Here is a 16080-nt window from a genome sequence, read left to right on the forward strand (position 1 = left end):
TTTTAATATATTTTATAGTGTAATTTATTCCTGTGATGGTAAAGCTGAATTTTCAGCATCATGATTCATAACCCCTGTCTTCAGGGTCACATGATCCTTCAGAAATCATTCTAATGTGCTGATTTGGTGTTCAAGAAACGTTTCTTAATATTATCATTATCAATGTTGAAAAGGTTTTCAATGTGGCTTAATATTTTTATGGATTTTCAGGATTCTTTGATGAATGGAAAGTTCAAAAGAAGAGAAATATATATATATTTTTTAATATTTATTTATAAAAATGTCTTTGCTGTCACTTTTGATCATTGAATAATAGGATTTCTTTAAATAGAAAAAAAAGAAAGAAAAGAAACTGACCCCAAGGCCCAAGCTTTTGATTTATTTTTTTAATTCTTTTGATTTTGGGGAGAAATTTTGACTTAACATTGCAAATTCAACTGTCAAGTTCTAATAAAGAGTTATACACTTCATTTTGCACATTTTCTTTACTGGGAAACTTCATGGGTCCCGGGAGCTTTTTTTATGTTTTTTTTGGTGGCGAGTGGCCCAACTTGTAAAGTGCCTGAGACCATGTTCCCGATTCCCCCCTGCCTGACAACACTACTTATTCTTATTTCTGAATAATTACATAAAAACATCTATATGTAGTATTATTGTCAAAAGTCTTAAAAATATTAATAGTTTTCAGCAATATCATCCATTTCTATCACCAGCTGCAACCAGCCATTAGACGCCGAGACAGTTGTTCCACGTGCCGCTCGCACACAATGAAGCGCTGCAGGCTACAACAATGACTCCAGTGGCGGGTGGGGTCAGAGGTCACGGCCCTCTCTTGACTGCAGCGAGGCAGATGTGGTCAGCTCTGTTTATGGCCCTCGTCAAAGGGTGTAACATTCCTCTGCTGTATAGTTTGTTCCTGATAACCTTGGATGAGCTATTCAGTGGACCTGAGCTCCATATGCAGCCGTAAATCAACAACGTGTATTGCTTTTGTGGGTTATGGGGTTGCACTCGGCACTGCCCTGGTGTTCCTGCGGGTCGGACGGACGCCTTTGAATGGGGGTGATAGCAGCACAGAGGCAGAATCCTCTAGACCTTTCCACTCTAGTGCTCAAGCAGCGTTCAATGAAGATACGTCATGACAACCAACCAAACAAACAGCCAGAGCCTGGGTGATTTCACCATTTCCTGTGTCATTCCTGAAGGGTTTGGTCACAGTTAGACTCTGCCCAGGGCTGCACCTTCAAACACAAACATTCTGTCACTCTCCCAGCAAGCTTTTCAGAGTTTTACTAGGCAGTTTGAGCCCAAATTTTTGCACAAAAAAACACCCTGCAATGCATGCAACTAGTTTGCTTTCTGTAAATGTAACTGCATATATTTACTCTCAGAACTTATGGGAACTCTTATATCTTGTGTTGGTTGGGTTTTTTATGAATTATGACATTGCTATGCTCATTATTGAAAAACGCACATCATTTTGCAGTGTCTGTAAATGGTAGGGCTGCACAATTGTGATATGGCTTAGTGAGACTATCAAATCGTAAAGGTTGCGATTTAATTACATATTGCATATGTTGCTGGTGTTTATTTTATGAATAAAATAAATATTAAAATGAATATTTTTATGGAGTAACCATTTTATAAAAGCAATAAGTTCACGGGGCTTATTGCTTTATTTTATAGTCATATCTGATATATTATCAGAAAATGTTTGGCCGAATTGTGCAGACCTACAAATAAGAACGGCAAACGAGTTTTAAAAGAAAATCACAATTTAAATTGTTGTTCTTTTTTGTGATGTGAGTAAGCTAAATGTAAATGATGGGTCTTGTGGTGGTATCCATATGTTAAGTGGCGGCAACGGTGGGGTGCGGGGAGTCGTCGGGCCGTCTGTGTCTGAATGTTCTGGCACGAGGACCACAATACCCTGCAGCAGGTGTCTGGGAGGACTTTTGGTCTGCCTGGAGACTCCCTGGGGGATTGTGGGGAATTGATGTATGTTTGAGGGGCAGATGGATGACTTGGGCTTTGCTCAGAGGGGTCTTTGTGAGTGAAATCACAGATTAAGTCAACCAAAGGATGACCCCACTGTGAAAGTGATCCTTTCCTCCATTGCTTGACAATGGCCCCGTATCAGTATCATTTTCCTCCCACACAAACACACAGACATGCACGTGTCCAAATACACCTACACAGTTTGTCTCTGCATGATGGGGAGTTTTGCACCAGTTTTCTCCCTCCCACTAGCAAATGCAGTCCTTTTTTGTTTGTTTCATTGTCTATGGGATGCATGTCCTCTTCCGATACTTTTTGTAATCCTCTTAAAAGACTTTTATTAGCTCACGAATAAATTTCTTTTAAACATAAATCAAGTGGTCACCCTCAGAGGTTTTTTTTATTAAAATTTGGAGACAGAAAACATTGCACATTTGTAGTTTTTTGCATATCTTGTTGTACATAAGATCCGCTATTTTAAGGCATTTTGTTAAAGCTGCAGTCCGTAGCTTTTTTAAAGACCCACTCCGATGAAAATAATGTTTTTCTAGGTGTTAACATGTTCTTGTGGCATTGTTCTGATGTTAGAGGACATATCTTGAGAAAAATCAGCTCAAAGTTGTTTTTCTGAGTATTTCTACATTCAAATGGCTGTGAATCAGTAGCAGACGCTAAAATGCTGGCTAAAATCGACTGGAGTTGTGACGTAGTAACTCCACTGGGCGTCTCCACACGCGACGTCTTGGAGTGAAATAATGATCGGTGATCGGTGATAACTTTGATTAACTTCGGATAATAATAATTAACGTGTATATAATACTGTTGCCCCACCGGTATTGGGGATGTAAGCTAGCGCGAGAGACAGAGCTCTCAGCAACGGGCAGGGGGAGGGTCGTCTCCGTGCCAACGGCTCCGCCCACAACGCAGAGGCGAATTGCTAATGAGCTACTGCCGCTCTGCTGAAGCGAAGTCCCAGAAAACGGCTCAGGTTTTGTGATTTTGGCTAAAAATGGCATAATCATAATTTAAAGACCACTGGGAATGTTTAAAAATAGCTCAAAATATGATCGGAGTGGGACTTTAAGTTAAAAATAATCCAAAATAATTATATTTAAAAAAACTTATTCTGCCAGTGGTCAAAACTATCTGCTTGCCATAGCTAGATTCAAAACGTTTAGCTTGTAATAATGATTTTAATTCCAGTGGTACTGGTGGGTTTCCGCGGGAAATTCGAGCATGTCTTTGCGTCATTACGTCACACCCGTACACATAAAGAAGGAGTTTCGGCTAGCCGGCTATACTGCGCGTGACGAGATGTTTAGATGTATAGGCTTTTCTCGCAGCACTTTACATAATTAAACTTATGGCATCCAGAAAGATCCAAACAACAATCATCAGTGATTGAAAAAAGAAAGAAACCGTCTCATGCGAACACAAGGATTTAAACATCGGCGGGGCTTTTGAAAAGTGCGTGAACTCCGTGTTTTGAAGGGGTTCAAAACGGAAGAAGAGACGGCTTTTTTCTGCTGAACAAGTAAGACATTTCAATAGTTCAATCGTGTAACAGTGCGTTTTCTTAATTCACACAGTTATGGAGTTTCCTTTGTTGTGCCTTTCTCGTTTTGCTATTATGGAGAATATGAATTCTGAACTACACAGGTAACCATAAAACACATTAAATTTAACATTAGTCACGCAATGCTGATGTGATGTTGTTAACATGAACAATTTGAGAACAAAGTAGGCTATAATTTGCACGGTTGCTGTAAATCGCGTTGATTAAATCTAACGAAGCTTATTATGTCGAATGCTTTTTCCCCCTTAGTTGGTCAGAACAAAAATGGATGTTACTTACTTGTTCAGAAGACCTTTTCTTATGAAAATTCTTATGTTGGTCAAACTTTCAAAAAGTGAATCTGTGATTCTGGATGACAGTATCCACACAGCGCGGTGACTGACAGCAGCACTCGCCTCAAAGCACTGTGTTCATCCGCGCTGTTTCATGCCGATTTACAACCCACGTAAAGATGATAATTCCGCGATTCACTGCAGTTACAGATTTCGAACAGAGAGATGGCGACAAAGAGGAAAAGCTATGGACTGCAGCTTTAATTTATATCCAAATCTGTATTTAAAGGTGCAATGTGTAAAAATTTAGTATCTATTAACAGAAATGCAATATGACATCCATAACTATGTGTTCAGTGGTGTATAAAGACCTTACTCAATGAACCGTTATGTTTTTATTACCTTAGAATGAGACATTTATATCTACATAACCGCGGGCACCCCCTTCTATGAAGGTCGACATATTGTGACGTCATGTTTCTACGGTAGCTGACAGCGAACAAACAACGCTACAGAGCGCGTTTCGTCACTACCTTGAAAGAGAAGCAGCAGAAAGCTAGAAGCTAGCCATGGACACCATGAGTAGTGACTTTTCCCTTGTCAGCGGTGTAAAATAGGTAGTTGGATTGTTTCATGTAACTTAGTTCTTCTCCCTCGCTGTGTTATGGCTTTGCTATGTGGAGATAAATGTGCTGGTTACGTTCGTGAGACAGCTGATTAGTACTCTTGTCATTGACCGTAAAACAGTATGTTACAGGAATCACCAACCCGTCGATCTTGGAAGCATTTTAAGTCGATCGCGAAGAGTTTTCAAAATCAGAGAAAAAAAGCCTATTGGGTGTAGTAAATGGTGTCTAGGGGATGCGGAGGCGCGCACGCTGTTATAATCACGTCATTTTTGCCGCGCACACCTTTGGGCTCATGCGGACGCGTCGAGCTTATACAAGGCATTACGCTTTAACCAGCTCAGCCACAGTAACAGCTCATATTAGCCAGCTAAACTTTTACTACCCTGGTAGAAAAAAATATATAGTTGCATAGTTTCATGTGGTTCTTCTCCCTCGCTGTATTATGGGTTTGCTATGTGGGGAGAAATGTGCTGGTTACGTTTGTGAGACAATCAGCTGATTACTATTATTATATATTAAGACCCTTGATCCTCACCTGACTATGGCTTTGTAAACCTTATCCATGATGTGGTTTATAATGGACTGTGGTACAGAAACAGTGACAATGTTACACACTCTTGGCTTACTCTGGCTATTCTCTGCTGTCTCAGACGACGATATGTTTGTCCCGTTTTAGCCACCGTAGCTTCTTCGAAAGGGAGGGGTGAGCAGTGGGCTGAGCCCTTAGTGCAAATCGCAACCGAACCGCTAGATGCCACTAAAAAATACACACTACATCTTTAAGCCTCAGCAATATAAATGTTGATCTTATGACAGTTTAAAGCGCAGTAATTGATATATTTGAATAATTCTTGCAACTCTAAAGGGCTAAAGGGTTTTCCCTAATATTTCCTTAGCTATGTAGAGAATATAACTTGCTTCTTGACTTTGTTATGGATATCTGTTCCTAAATTCTTTGTAAAGTTAAGTTTGCCAAGGCTGTTCATGGCCATAATCATATTTTGGATTGTTCTGATTTCTGTTCAGGCTCAAGGACTCGTCCAAAGATGTGCCCCAGCAGAATACTGAGGTGGATGAGTCTTGGGACGAGCCCAGCCAGGAAGAGGAGAATCTCTACAGCACCTCCCCTCCCCGCACTCCTCGACAGATAAAACGTATGTCCAACAAACACCAGAGAAACAGCCAGGGGTCAAAGGGCAAAGGTGAGAGCCCTTAATGTGCAAATTTCTGAAACATATGGTGTTAGGGCCGCATTCTAGAGTGACATTCAAGCGCTTGAGATCACGTTGAATGAAAATTTATGCATTTGACGTTTAAATGAAGAAAAGCCACTGAAGTTAATTCATAAGGGGGAAAAAATTATGAATAAAAAGAATAACAACTAGGGCTGAAACAACTAAGCCGAATTTAAATAGTCAACAATAATGAAAATTGTCAACAATAGTCAGGTTTTTGCACTATGCAAAAAAATAAAAATAAAATGGCACGTTATAATTTGATTAATGTTATATTGTATTGCTTGTAAATAATAATAATAATAAAAAAATGCAATGTAAATGAAGTAGATATAGAAATTAGATTTATTGTAATAAATGGGTTTGGTCATCTGTCACTAACTTTCATCTCTTTCATCAGCAGAGAAGCCGTGTTCCTCCAGCCCGTTGTCTCAACGAGAACGTGAAGGAGCCAGATCAGCCGAACCTCCTGAAGAACCTCACAGCTACAAGCAGGAAAAGAAGCAGCGCTTCAACCAGCGCTCCAACGAGCGGGACAGCAAGTTCGAGGGCACCTTCATGCTGGATTCGGTGTCCAAATCCAGTACCATCGGCTCCAGAAACATGGATCCCCGCAAGCCATACCTGAGCCTGGGCATGCTGCCTGTGCGCACTCACCGGCAGACCTCACGCACAGACTGTCCGGCAGACCGTCTCAAGTTCTTTGAGACTCTCCGGCTGCTGCTTAAACTCACCTCCATGTCATCCAAGAAGAAGGAGAAGGAGCAGCGAGGCCTGGAGAACACTGCCTTCATGGGCCAGAACAACGAGGTCATCTGGTTGGAGTTGCAGGCCTGGCATGCCCGCCGTAGCGTCATGGAGCAGGACCTGTACCTGTACACTGCCCGCCAAGCCATACCTGAAATCATCAACGAGATTCTGCACTTCAAAGTGGATTATAGCAGCCTAGCCGGGCTTGAGAGCAAAGTCTCGGTCGAGGAGAGCAACTCCTGTCCCGGTGAAACCAACTGCAGTAACGATCCGTTTAGCTTTAGCACTTGTTCCATGTCCTGGGGAGAGATTGACGCTGCTGCTCCGCTTTCTTCAGCACTGGAGTGCCGGGAGCACCTGCAAAGGCAGCGAGTAGCTTTCGATCAGGTCAAGCGGGTCATGTCTCTGTTGGAGTCAGTGGAGGCTCTGTTCCCGTCTCTGCAAACCTTGCAGAAGGACTACGAAAAGTATGCAGCTCGGGATTTCCAGGGCAGGGTGCAGGCGCTCTGTTTGTGGCTCAATATCACTCAGGACCTGAACCAGAAGCTGCGTGTGATGGGCACCGTGCTGGGCCTCAGGGACCTTTCCCGCATCGGCTGGCCCATCTTCGAGATCCCCTCTCCTCGTTGTTCCCGCGGCAATGAGGATGACGAGGATGAGACCGAGTCCACGGCTACCTTCACCGCCGACAACGACGGGGAGGAAAGGACCTTGAGTGAGGCGACTAGTGATGGGGAGCAGTCGCCCTGCCTCACGCCAAAGTTTTCACGCCTCATGTCAGAGGAGGAGTTTCTCCCACGGGACAACGAGACCTGCTACTGTCCCACTGCCATATACAGGCCGTTTGTGGATAAGGCACTTAAACAGATGGGACTGCGTAAACTGATCCTCAGACTGCACAAGCTGATGGACCGCTCGCTGCAGAGGTCCAGAACTGCTCTGTTGAGTCACATGCCGGCTCAAGAGGTGAGAGCAACTGTGGTGCTGCCAGGACATTAGATTGGCACTAAATGTGTGGAATATCGGGGGAAAATTTCGAAAACGTTCCTTTTGGCTTCATAGCAGTTTGGAAAGAATGAGAGTTGTTGTTTTAAAGAATTAGTTCAACCCAAAATGAGAATACTTTCATCATTACCTCACCTTCATTTTGTTCCAAACCTGTATTGCTTTTTTGCTTCTGTGGAGCACAAAAGGGGAGAACTGTACTGGTTGCTCTTTAATGCAATTGCTATAAATGGGAATAGGAGCTTCAAGTTCCATAAAGGTCAAAAGGTCACTGTAGGGGTGGGTGATATACCGGTGGACATGATAAACCAGTACAAATTTGACCACCGGTAGAGATTTTGCATTATCGTCTATATCAGGGTTATACTTACGTGATGTTGAGGTGCTGTACCATTTAAGCCTTGCCAGTTTTAACCTTTCTAGCAATTTTAAACCTTTCAAGCACAATAAGGGCCCTTTCACACCTACCTTGTTTGGTCCGGACTTTTGGACTTTTCAGTTTGGTCCGAATCAAAATTACAGGTGTGAACCTCCCCCGGATCACGGTCCGGACCAAACAGATAAAATTTGGTCCGACGAAAAGAGGTAGTCTCGGTCCGGATCAAACTGAACAAAGGTTTGGTTCGTTTCTAGTGTGAAAGCATTTCTGTATGGCTTGGACTTTCAGACCCTTTTACAGGAAGTTCTGGTGGTTCCCGCATAGCCGGAAAAACAGAAGGTTCCGTGGTAGCACATGGGGAGAGGAGGAGACGCGGTTTTTAATTGAAGTATGGTCTGATGACATAAGAAGTCAACTGGTAAAATCGCACAAAAATGGAAATGTTCGCACGACGAAAACGTTCTTATGGCGAATTTGAACTAGCCTTGTGTATAGTTGGTGCTGCAGGTAATTATGCTGTAAAAATAACAATATAGTTGCAACGATATGCGTCTGTTCATTCATGTTGTCAAAGTTACCCGCCGAATTGACAACACGCTGACGTCAGACGCACGTCCATTTACAAACCAATCAATGTCAAGATGCAGCCCACACAGATGATGACGACAGGACGCAAGTATGTCACGTAAAGTTCTTTAGTGCGCTCGCATAATTGCAGTGTGAAACCAAACCAAAACTTTCTGAAAGTATAAAATGTATCAAAACGTGAACTTTGGTTCGGACCTTGGTGCGGACTTTCAGGTGTGAAAACGCCCTAAGATACAAACAGAACTCAATTTGGTTCTTGCGTGCTGTTCTGACAGACACCCGAAGAATGTGCACATAAAGCACAGATCGTCTAAGTACTGAATTGAGTTCTTTTTTGGCGGGTTATTGCACTTGACACTTTGGCGAGTAGTAAAGGTTTGGTAAGCGGTATTTCAAAAAAGCTGTTGGACAATGTTGATATTTGAAATCAACCCAAACAAACACACCTCTCTGTTCATTGCTCCGCCTCCAAAACTCTCACACCAATCCTAACCACCCTGCTCCGAGTCAGCCTCGAACACCGATCGCTAGGGCTGGGTATCGAGTTTGATACTTTTTAGGTACTGACTGAATTGCCTCGATACTATCGAGTATCGAAACCTTGCTTGTCGTTCGGTACCAAATTTCGATACCTAAGGGGTTAATCTCGTCAACATCAGTGACTCATGCGGCATGATTGGCTGTGACGAGGCATCAAGGAAAAACACTAGTTTACGTGGTTGCCCACAGAGACGTGGCTCACACGTGAGGCTGTAGTGTGTAAGCGTCCCAACCCACAAAGATGTAAAAGATGTGGAAAATATCAAAAGTGTGGCTACATTTCACCAGGCTCGATGCCAACAGACAGTTGCAATATTTGAGACAAGATGATTGCTGTCAAAATCGGCAACACGACAAATCTGATGAAGTACTTGACGGTGCACAAAATAAACTTAAGAGCATATGGTGGATAAATAGTCACAGACATGAGAAATATGCCTATAGAAGCTTGAAATGTCTACTTTTAAAGGAACCAATTTGAATCAAACTAATACTCTCTGATTATGTAATCCAAATGAAAGGTGCATTTCTCTCTATAGGTGCGCGCATGCGTTCACAACACTGCAGAGACAAACTTCATCTTGGCAGCCACCGACTCCGAAAACACTAGTTTAATAAACAATTAAAATGTCTCCTTGCAATTTTTTCTCGACACATTCATAATCATTAGGCTACTTTTGCCAGTGCTTTAAGGCAAGCTTTATGTGTGCTGAGCGTGATGCATATATCCCGCCCCCAATTAGCCTATTATTCAATTCAATTCACATTTATTTGTATAGCGCTTTTCACTATACATATCGTTTCAAAGCAGCTTTATAGAAAATGCGTGTCTACATTACAGTTTACAGTGATCTGTTATCAGAGGTGACTGTGTGTAAGTAATGCATTTCAGAAATGTACATATACAAATCACGCAGTTAGCTTACAATATATTAATTTAAACAATGTATTAATTTAAAGCAGAAACAATGAGCTCATTGAAGTAAAGAATACATGTTGTTAAATGATTAGGATATATAGAAAAATGTTGCATTGGTGCTTTTTTTACAGTATTTTTTTTAGGTAATGTAATCTTGTAAAAACTACAGTTTGTTGTTGGTTGCCAACAGCACAGCAGCTCCAGATAAACAATGACACTCAAAACCAGTGTTACTCACGTATGGAGCGTAGTCAAAGCAACCTCCGCGTCTGTTTTCAGGCCTTACAGCTTCGCTCTCTCCAGCGCTGGAAAGCTTTTCTAATATTAACTCGGGTCCAAAAGCTCTTGGCCAGTTGTAACCCTTTGTTTTCCAGTGATTTCTTCTGAGCTTTTCTCTTTTGTTTGTGTCTCATCTCCATTTCTGCAGTCTTTCTTCAAATCTCCCGCCTCTTGCTCCTTCTCTCTCCTCCACTGTCATACGCCCCTTAATGCCGATTGGCTACACACGTTTGTTGTTGTTTGTTCGTGTGTCGGTCCGACTAACTTCCAAACAGCGTTTTTCAAATACCGCTTACCAGATCTGTGCATTTGGTCTTGACAGCAGCCTAATATACCTGCTGCCGTCTGTGTCCTGAATATTAATCAAACAACAAAAGACAAAGAGAAAATCGCTCGCTGCTCTTGACAAAATGACTTTTGTAGCTTTAATATGAGTTAATGTATATTTATTTCATATAATGAAGTCTATGAAGTGTTTTATATTATTTACATTTGATTATTTTATTTCAATTGTATGAAATTCAATGTTATCTAAAATTTTGGCATCAAAACACCCTGTTTACAGCAAAAATAGCAGTAATGTTATATTTATCAATTGTATGAAGTAAATTAATCGTATTGTGATATAAGATTTTGTTAATATTGCCCACCCCTAATTCAGTGATTATCTTTTTGCTGTTTACCCCTACTGTGTCAGTGAGTTGAATTCGAGAAATGGATTTGTGAATGAATCATCCTAACCAGTTTTGTACACAGGATCAACGGATTCATAAAAAAAAAAAAAATGTATTAACCTAATGTTTCACTCGCATCGAAAAAAGAAAATTGTTTGGGTTTGGAACAACATGAGAGTGAGTGCATAAGTACATAATATTTATTTGCATGAACTCTTCCTTTTATTGGATGGATGTCAGTGTTTTGTCTTTTTATTTTTTTCTTATCAGTATTGCTGCAATATTTTGTGGTCTTCTGTTTTATGTTCATATAACTGCATTTTCATGCCCATATTCTCTCTGTTCCTGTTTTCCATGTCCATATTCTGCTTTGTTCCTGTTAGTTGTCAGCGGTCCCAGGTTATTCTTTGCAGCACTGTGACTACCTTCCAGAGCTATCTCGTCACGTGTCCGGTCAGGTAGAGGAGGAGGCGGGGTCGGGACGAGTATCGTGGAAGGAGCTAATGGATATGGACCTGCCCTCATTCCGACCGGCTTTCTTGGTGCTTTGCCGTGTGCTGCTAAATGTTATTCACGAGTGCCTAAAACTGCGCCTTGAGCAAAGGCCTGCAGGGGAACCATCCCTGCTCAGCATCAAGCAGGTCATTACTTATACACATATTGTACATACACTGCCTTTCAAAAGTTTGCTGTTTTTAAAATCACTATTAATTACAGAAACATTTGTGGTTAATTTTTTTAATCGTAATCGATTGACAGCACTATAATATAATATAATATAATATAATATAATGAATATATATATATATAATATGTATGTGTGTGTGTGTGTGTGTGTGTGTGTGTGTGTGTGTGTGTATTATTCATTGACAATATATTATTCATTGACACTTGACAGCTATTGATTTTGGAACTGACACAAGGTGAACTACGACTACTGGTCTAGTAGACATGGTTATCAACCAATACAACTGGCAAAGCCAGCATATGAGTCTATCAATAAAATATCTTGGTTTATATGTGCATTACTTTTTTGATAGCTTGGTTGTGAAACTAATTGATAGTGTTTTTTGTTGTAGATTATGACTTATGGCTGTTTTGATCTGTGATGCTTCTTGGGGGACATTGTGCTCGACTCTCTTCGAGAAGCATAAATTCTTAAAAGCTATTCTCAGATTCGGTATAGCTAAATTAAATCCCATGAAATGATTCCTAGAGGCTACAACAGTGGCTGAGTTGTGTGTTTGTGTATTGTAGTTGGTGCGTGAGTGTAAAGAGGTTCTTAAAGGAGGGCTCCTGATGAAACAGTACTACCAGTTCATGCTGCGAGGCGTCGTCACTGACCCCCAGGGTCTGCAGACTAACACCAACATCGACGAGTTTGAGGAGGATCTCCATAAAATGCTAGAGGTGGGATTTGGACTGACTAGTGTTGTAATCTTATTTATTAACTTATTTTGTGCAACTACATTTACATTCATGACAAAGTGACTGTGATTCTTTTAAAAAGTTACTTGTGAAAAGTTACTTATAAGCAGTAGAATGTCTGTTGGGGGACCATCGAATTAAATTGTTAGCAGATATTAAAGAGAGAGTTCACCCAAAAATCTAAATTCTGTCGTTTACTCACTCTCAAATTGTTCCAAACCTGTATAAATTTCTTTGTTCTGCTGAACACAAAGGAAGAATGTTTGTAACCAAGCAGATCTTGGGCCCCATTGACTACCATGATATTATTCCCCCCCCCTACTATGATAGTCAATGGGCCCCGAGATCTGTTTGGTTACAAACATTCTTCCAAATATCTTCCTTTGTGTTCAGCAGAACAAAGAAATTTATACAGGTTTGGAACAACTTGAGGGTGAGTAAGTGATGACAGAATTTTCATTTTTGGGTGAACTATCCCTTTAAGCAGACACTCTACTAATACTCTAATGAGAGTTATTTGACATGTAGTTGCAAAGTTACTTATGGTTAGTAGAATGTCTAAATGTACTGTCTAAAGTGGATTATTGAAATAGTGTTACCTAAAAGTGTTGTTCAGAAGAATCCAGCAACATCTCCATCATGAACAGCAGTGATCTGGATGAGCTTGATATAGAAAAATCAAACAGACAAAAAAATGTCTTCTGTGTGTCTGTGCATGCAGGTGTACTTTGACTATATGCGCAGCTGGATCCAGATGTTACAGCAGCTGCCTCAAGCCTCCCACAGCCTGAAGAACTTGCTGGAGGAGGAGTGGAACTTCACCAAAGTTATCACTCCATACATCCGGGGTGGAGAAGCCCAGTCTGGGAAACTCTTTTGGTTAGTCTTTTCTCTCTGTGCACTAGCTGTTTCAGTTACTGGATGTGTTTAAAGAATAGCATTTCTATTAGTGGTGTAATGGTTCAAATTACTCACGGTTTTTATCATGGTTTCAGGGTCACAGTTTCTGTACGGTTTGGTATGTGCTATGTTCAGAGGAAAAAACTACTGTCAAATAAAAAATAAGAACAAGTAATCAAACTACAAGCAAAATCACAAATAAATCCAACGGTGCTTTTCAGGTTATTTAGGCATCTAGTTTTCAGGTACAGAAATTCAATAGTAGTCAAATGTAAAATAGCATTGCATATTATCTTCACTGTTTAAATTAAATAAAGATTAATCATTATTAAAGTTACAAAGCTATTCAGTCAAGAGCAGTGAGTGATTTCCTTGTCTTTTGTTGTTTGATTAACCTTAAAGACACAGACAGCAGGGATATTAGGTTGCTGTCACTTTAAGAAATAATGCACAGATCTAATATACTGATACTGTAGTAGACATGCGTTGTCTTTCTCAGCTGTTTACGTTCACTTAAGACAATAACCTACTATGTTTGCTAGGATACTCACCAAGACGGGCATGTCGACGATTTTTTGTGTGAATTTGTCCAAGCACATATATTTGTGATATTTGCGCACTGTCTGAGACCCGGCTTTCGTGTGCGTGCATCAGATGAGTGCACACCCAAATCTTCTCACAGTGCACGCGAGTTCTCTTTTGTGTCTTCTTGCGCTTGAATGTTTAAATTGACAAGGCTTAAATGAGTTTAGTTTAAACGCAGATAACAACGTGTGCTGTTCAGGTCTCACCTGCGCTCGCGCACTATCAACACCCGGGTGATGAAAGGGTGAGAAGCCAGAATGCGTACCCATCGACAGAAACATACATTAGCTGAACACTGTCTGTTTTACATGTTGTTATTTTCAACAAACCATATTATAGATGCGTTGTCAGATTACAGATGAACCGCAGTGCAAGTGTGTGGAGAACAATACGGTTAGATTTTTTACAGAGAACCGTTACACAACTAATTTCTATGGTATTTTATTGATGAAAGAAGAAAATTTATTAATCCTTGTGTTGATTTAGCAAATCAACATCCATATCAAAAGTAAAGTGCACAAAAGCATCACTGTATGCCTGACTTGTATTTTTCAGTGATATTGCTGGCATGCTGCTAAAATCCACTGGAGACTTTTTGGATGCGGGCCTTCAGAAGAGTGGCAATGAGTTCTGGGAGTGTGCAGATGATAGCACTGCCTCAGATGAAATCAGGTGTGTATGAGAGAACGCCTGAGGAGTAATCTGGATTAAAACAACTATCAAATCTGATGTATTCATTACAGGAAAAAATATTTCTCATCTGAAATCTGTTTAACATGGGTTCAGTTATAGGGAGAAGTGAAAAATTTCAATTCTGTTGGTGCCGCTAGAGTCAAACACTTCACCTTTCAAATGTAGGTTTTAATATCTATGGTTGCTTCCAAAAAAAAGTAGTTCCCCCACAGGTGACTTGTTTCTGTAAATAGCAAGTTCATATTGGTCAAAGGTTTGGGCTCAGTAAGATTTTCTTTTTTTTTTTAAAGAAAATAATTTTGTTCAGCAAGGACACATTAATTTGATCAAAAGTGACAGTAAAGACATTTACAATGTTTCGAAAGATTTCTATTTCAAATAAAAGCTGCACTTTTGACCTTGAATATTCTTTAAAACAACTGATTTCAAAATTTATAATAAAACATTTTTTTCCAACATTTTCAATCTTGTGACACTGAAGACTGGAGCAATGCCTGCTGGAAATGTTGCCATCGAAGTAATGTTATATTTTAAAATAAATATTTTAAGGATATTTTAATATACTTTAAATTAAATTGTAATACTTCACAATATTACTGTTTTTACTGTATTTTTGATCAAAATAAATACTGGTGAGCATAATAGAAAAATCGTAATGACACCTAGCTGTTGGTAGTGTATAAGTGTGTGTGTATATATATATATATATATATATATATATATATACACACACACACACACTTAAATATATATACATATACCCCAATGATAATACATTTTTGTAAATATTTTATATTATATAATATGCATTTATCCCAGTTTTTTTCTTTCCCTGCAGGCGTTCAGTGATTGAGACAAGTCGCTCGCTCAAAGAGCTCTTCCATGAAGCCAGGGAAAGAGCGTCTAAAGCGCTGGGCTTTGCCAAGATGCTGCGTAAGGTGAGTTCACCAGCAGACCCACTTTCACCTGTCTTTACACTGTGGTATGTCACTGTGACGGACAGTTTTAACATTCTGCTTTACACCCACTCAGGATCTTGAGATTGCTGCAGAATTCAGCCTAACCAGTGGAGTACCCTCTCTCCTTCACGCTCTGAAGGCCAAGAATTACGTCAAAGTAATAACATGTTTCTCTATATTAATGATAGGCTTCTATTGACAGATTCTAAATAACTTTGTATGTCTGTTTCCTTAGGTCCAAATACCAGGATTGGAAGAGCTCCAGGTGTTTGTCCCTTCTGATCTGATAAAGCAGCGGCTGGTTATCTTGCAGCTGTTAAATGCAGCAGCTGGAAAGGACTGCTCGAAAGAGCCAGACGAGATCCCAGAAGAAGAGGCTTACCTGCTCATGAGCAAGCATGGAGTCGGGGACTCACCCGCTGATGGCGCCTGGGCTGAGTGGGACGGCCCTGTGCTCAAACTGGTGCCTCAGATGGAGACTGTGGACACGTTACGGGCCATGAAGGTAAGGCCCGTTTAATATGTAATATATTTTTAGATATGGTCCCGTTTAATGTATTATTCTGTTTTGGGGGGAAATATAAAACAAAACTATATATATAATATATTTTATTATATTATATTGTAAGTATATAATTTAAAGAAGAAAAAAGAATAAAAAAATATAAAAC

The 16080-nt window shown here is 40.3% G+C and overlaps 1 protein-coding gene across 6 annotated transcripts in view; it reads left to right on the forward strand.

The window, feature by feature from the left end:
- map3k4 (mitogen-activated protein kinase kinase kinase 4) overlaps nt 1-16080 on the forward strand; it is a 43948-nt gene that overhangs the window by 9216 nt on the left and 18652 nt on the right. For 3 of the 6 annotated variants that reach the window (XM_056254992.1, XM_056254996.1, XM_056254997.1), the window contains exons 2-10: nt 5502-5677; nt 6111-7426; nt 11228-11485; nt 12102-12254; nt 12994-13151; nt 14313-14429; nt 15289-15388; nt 15483-15566; nt 15645-15914. In XM_056254992.1, the coding sequence (XP_056110967.1) occupies nt 5502-5677; nt 6111-7426; nt 11228-11485; nt 12102-12254; nt 12994-13151; nt 14313-14429; nt 15289-15388; nt 15483-15566; nt 15645-15914 (2632 nt within the window). The remainder of the gene's footprint in view (nt 1-5501; nt 5678-6110; nt 7427-11227; nt 11486-12101; nt 12255-12993; nt 13152-14312; nt 14430-15288; nt 15389-15482; nt 15567-15644; nt 15915-16080) is intronic. The other 3 variants (XM_056254993.1, XM_056254994.1, XM_056254995.1) reach the window with 3 other exon arrangements.

This window comes from Rhinichthys klamathensis, unplaced genomic scaffold, assembly GCF_029890125.1.
Source record: "Rhinichthys klamathensis goyatoka isolate OS25496 unplaced genomic scaffold, OSU_Roscu_1.1 h1tg000115l_1, whole genome shotgun sequence".
Lineage (NCBI taxonomy): Eukaryota > Metazoa > Chordata > Actinopteri > Cypriniformes > Leuciscidae > Rhinichthys > Rhinichthys klamathensis.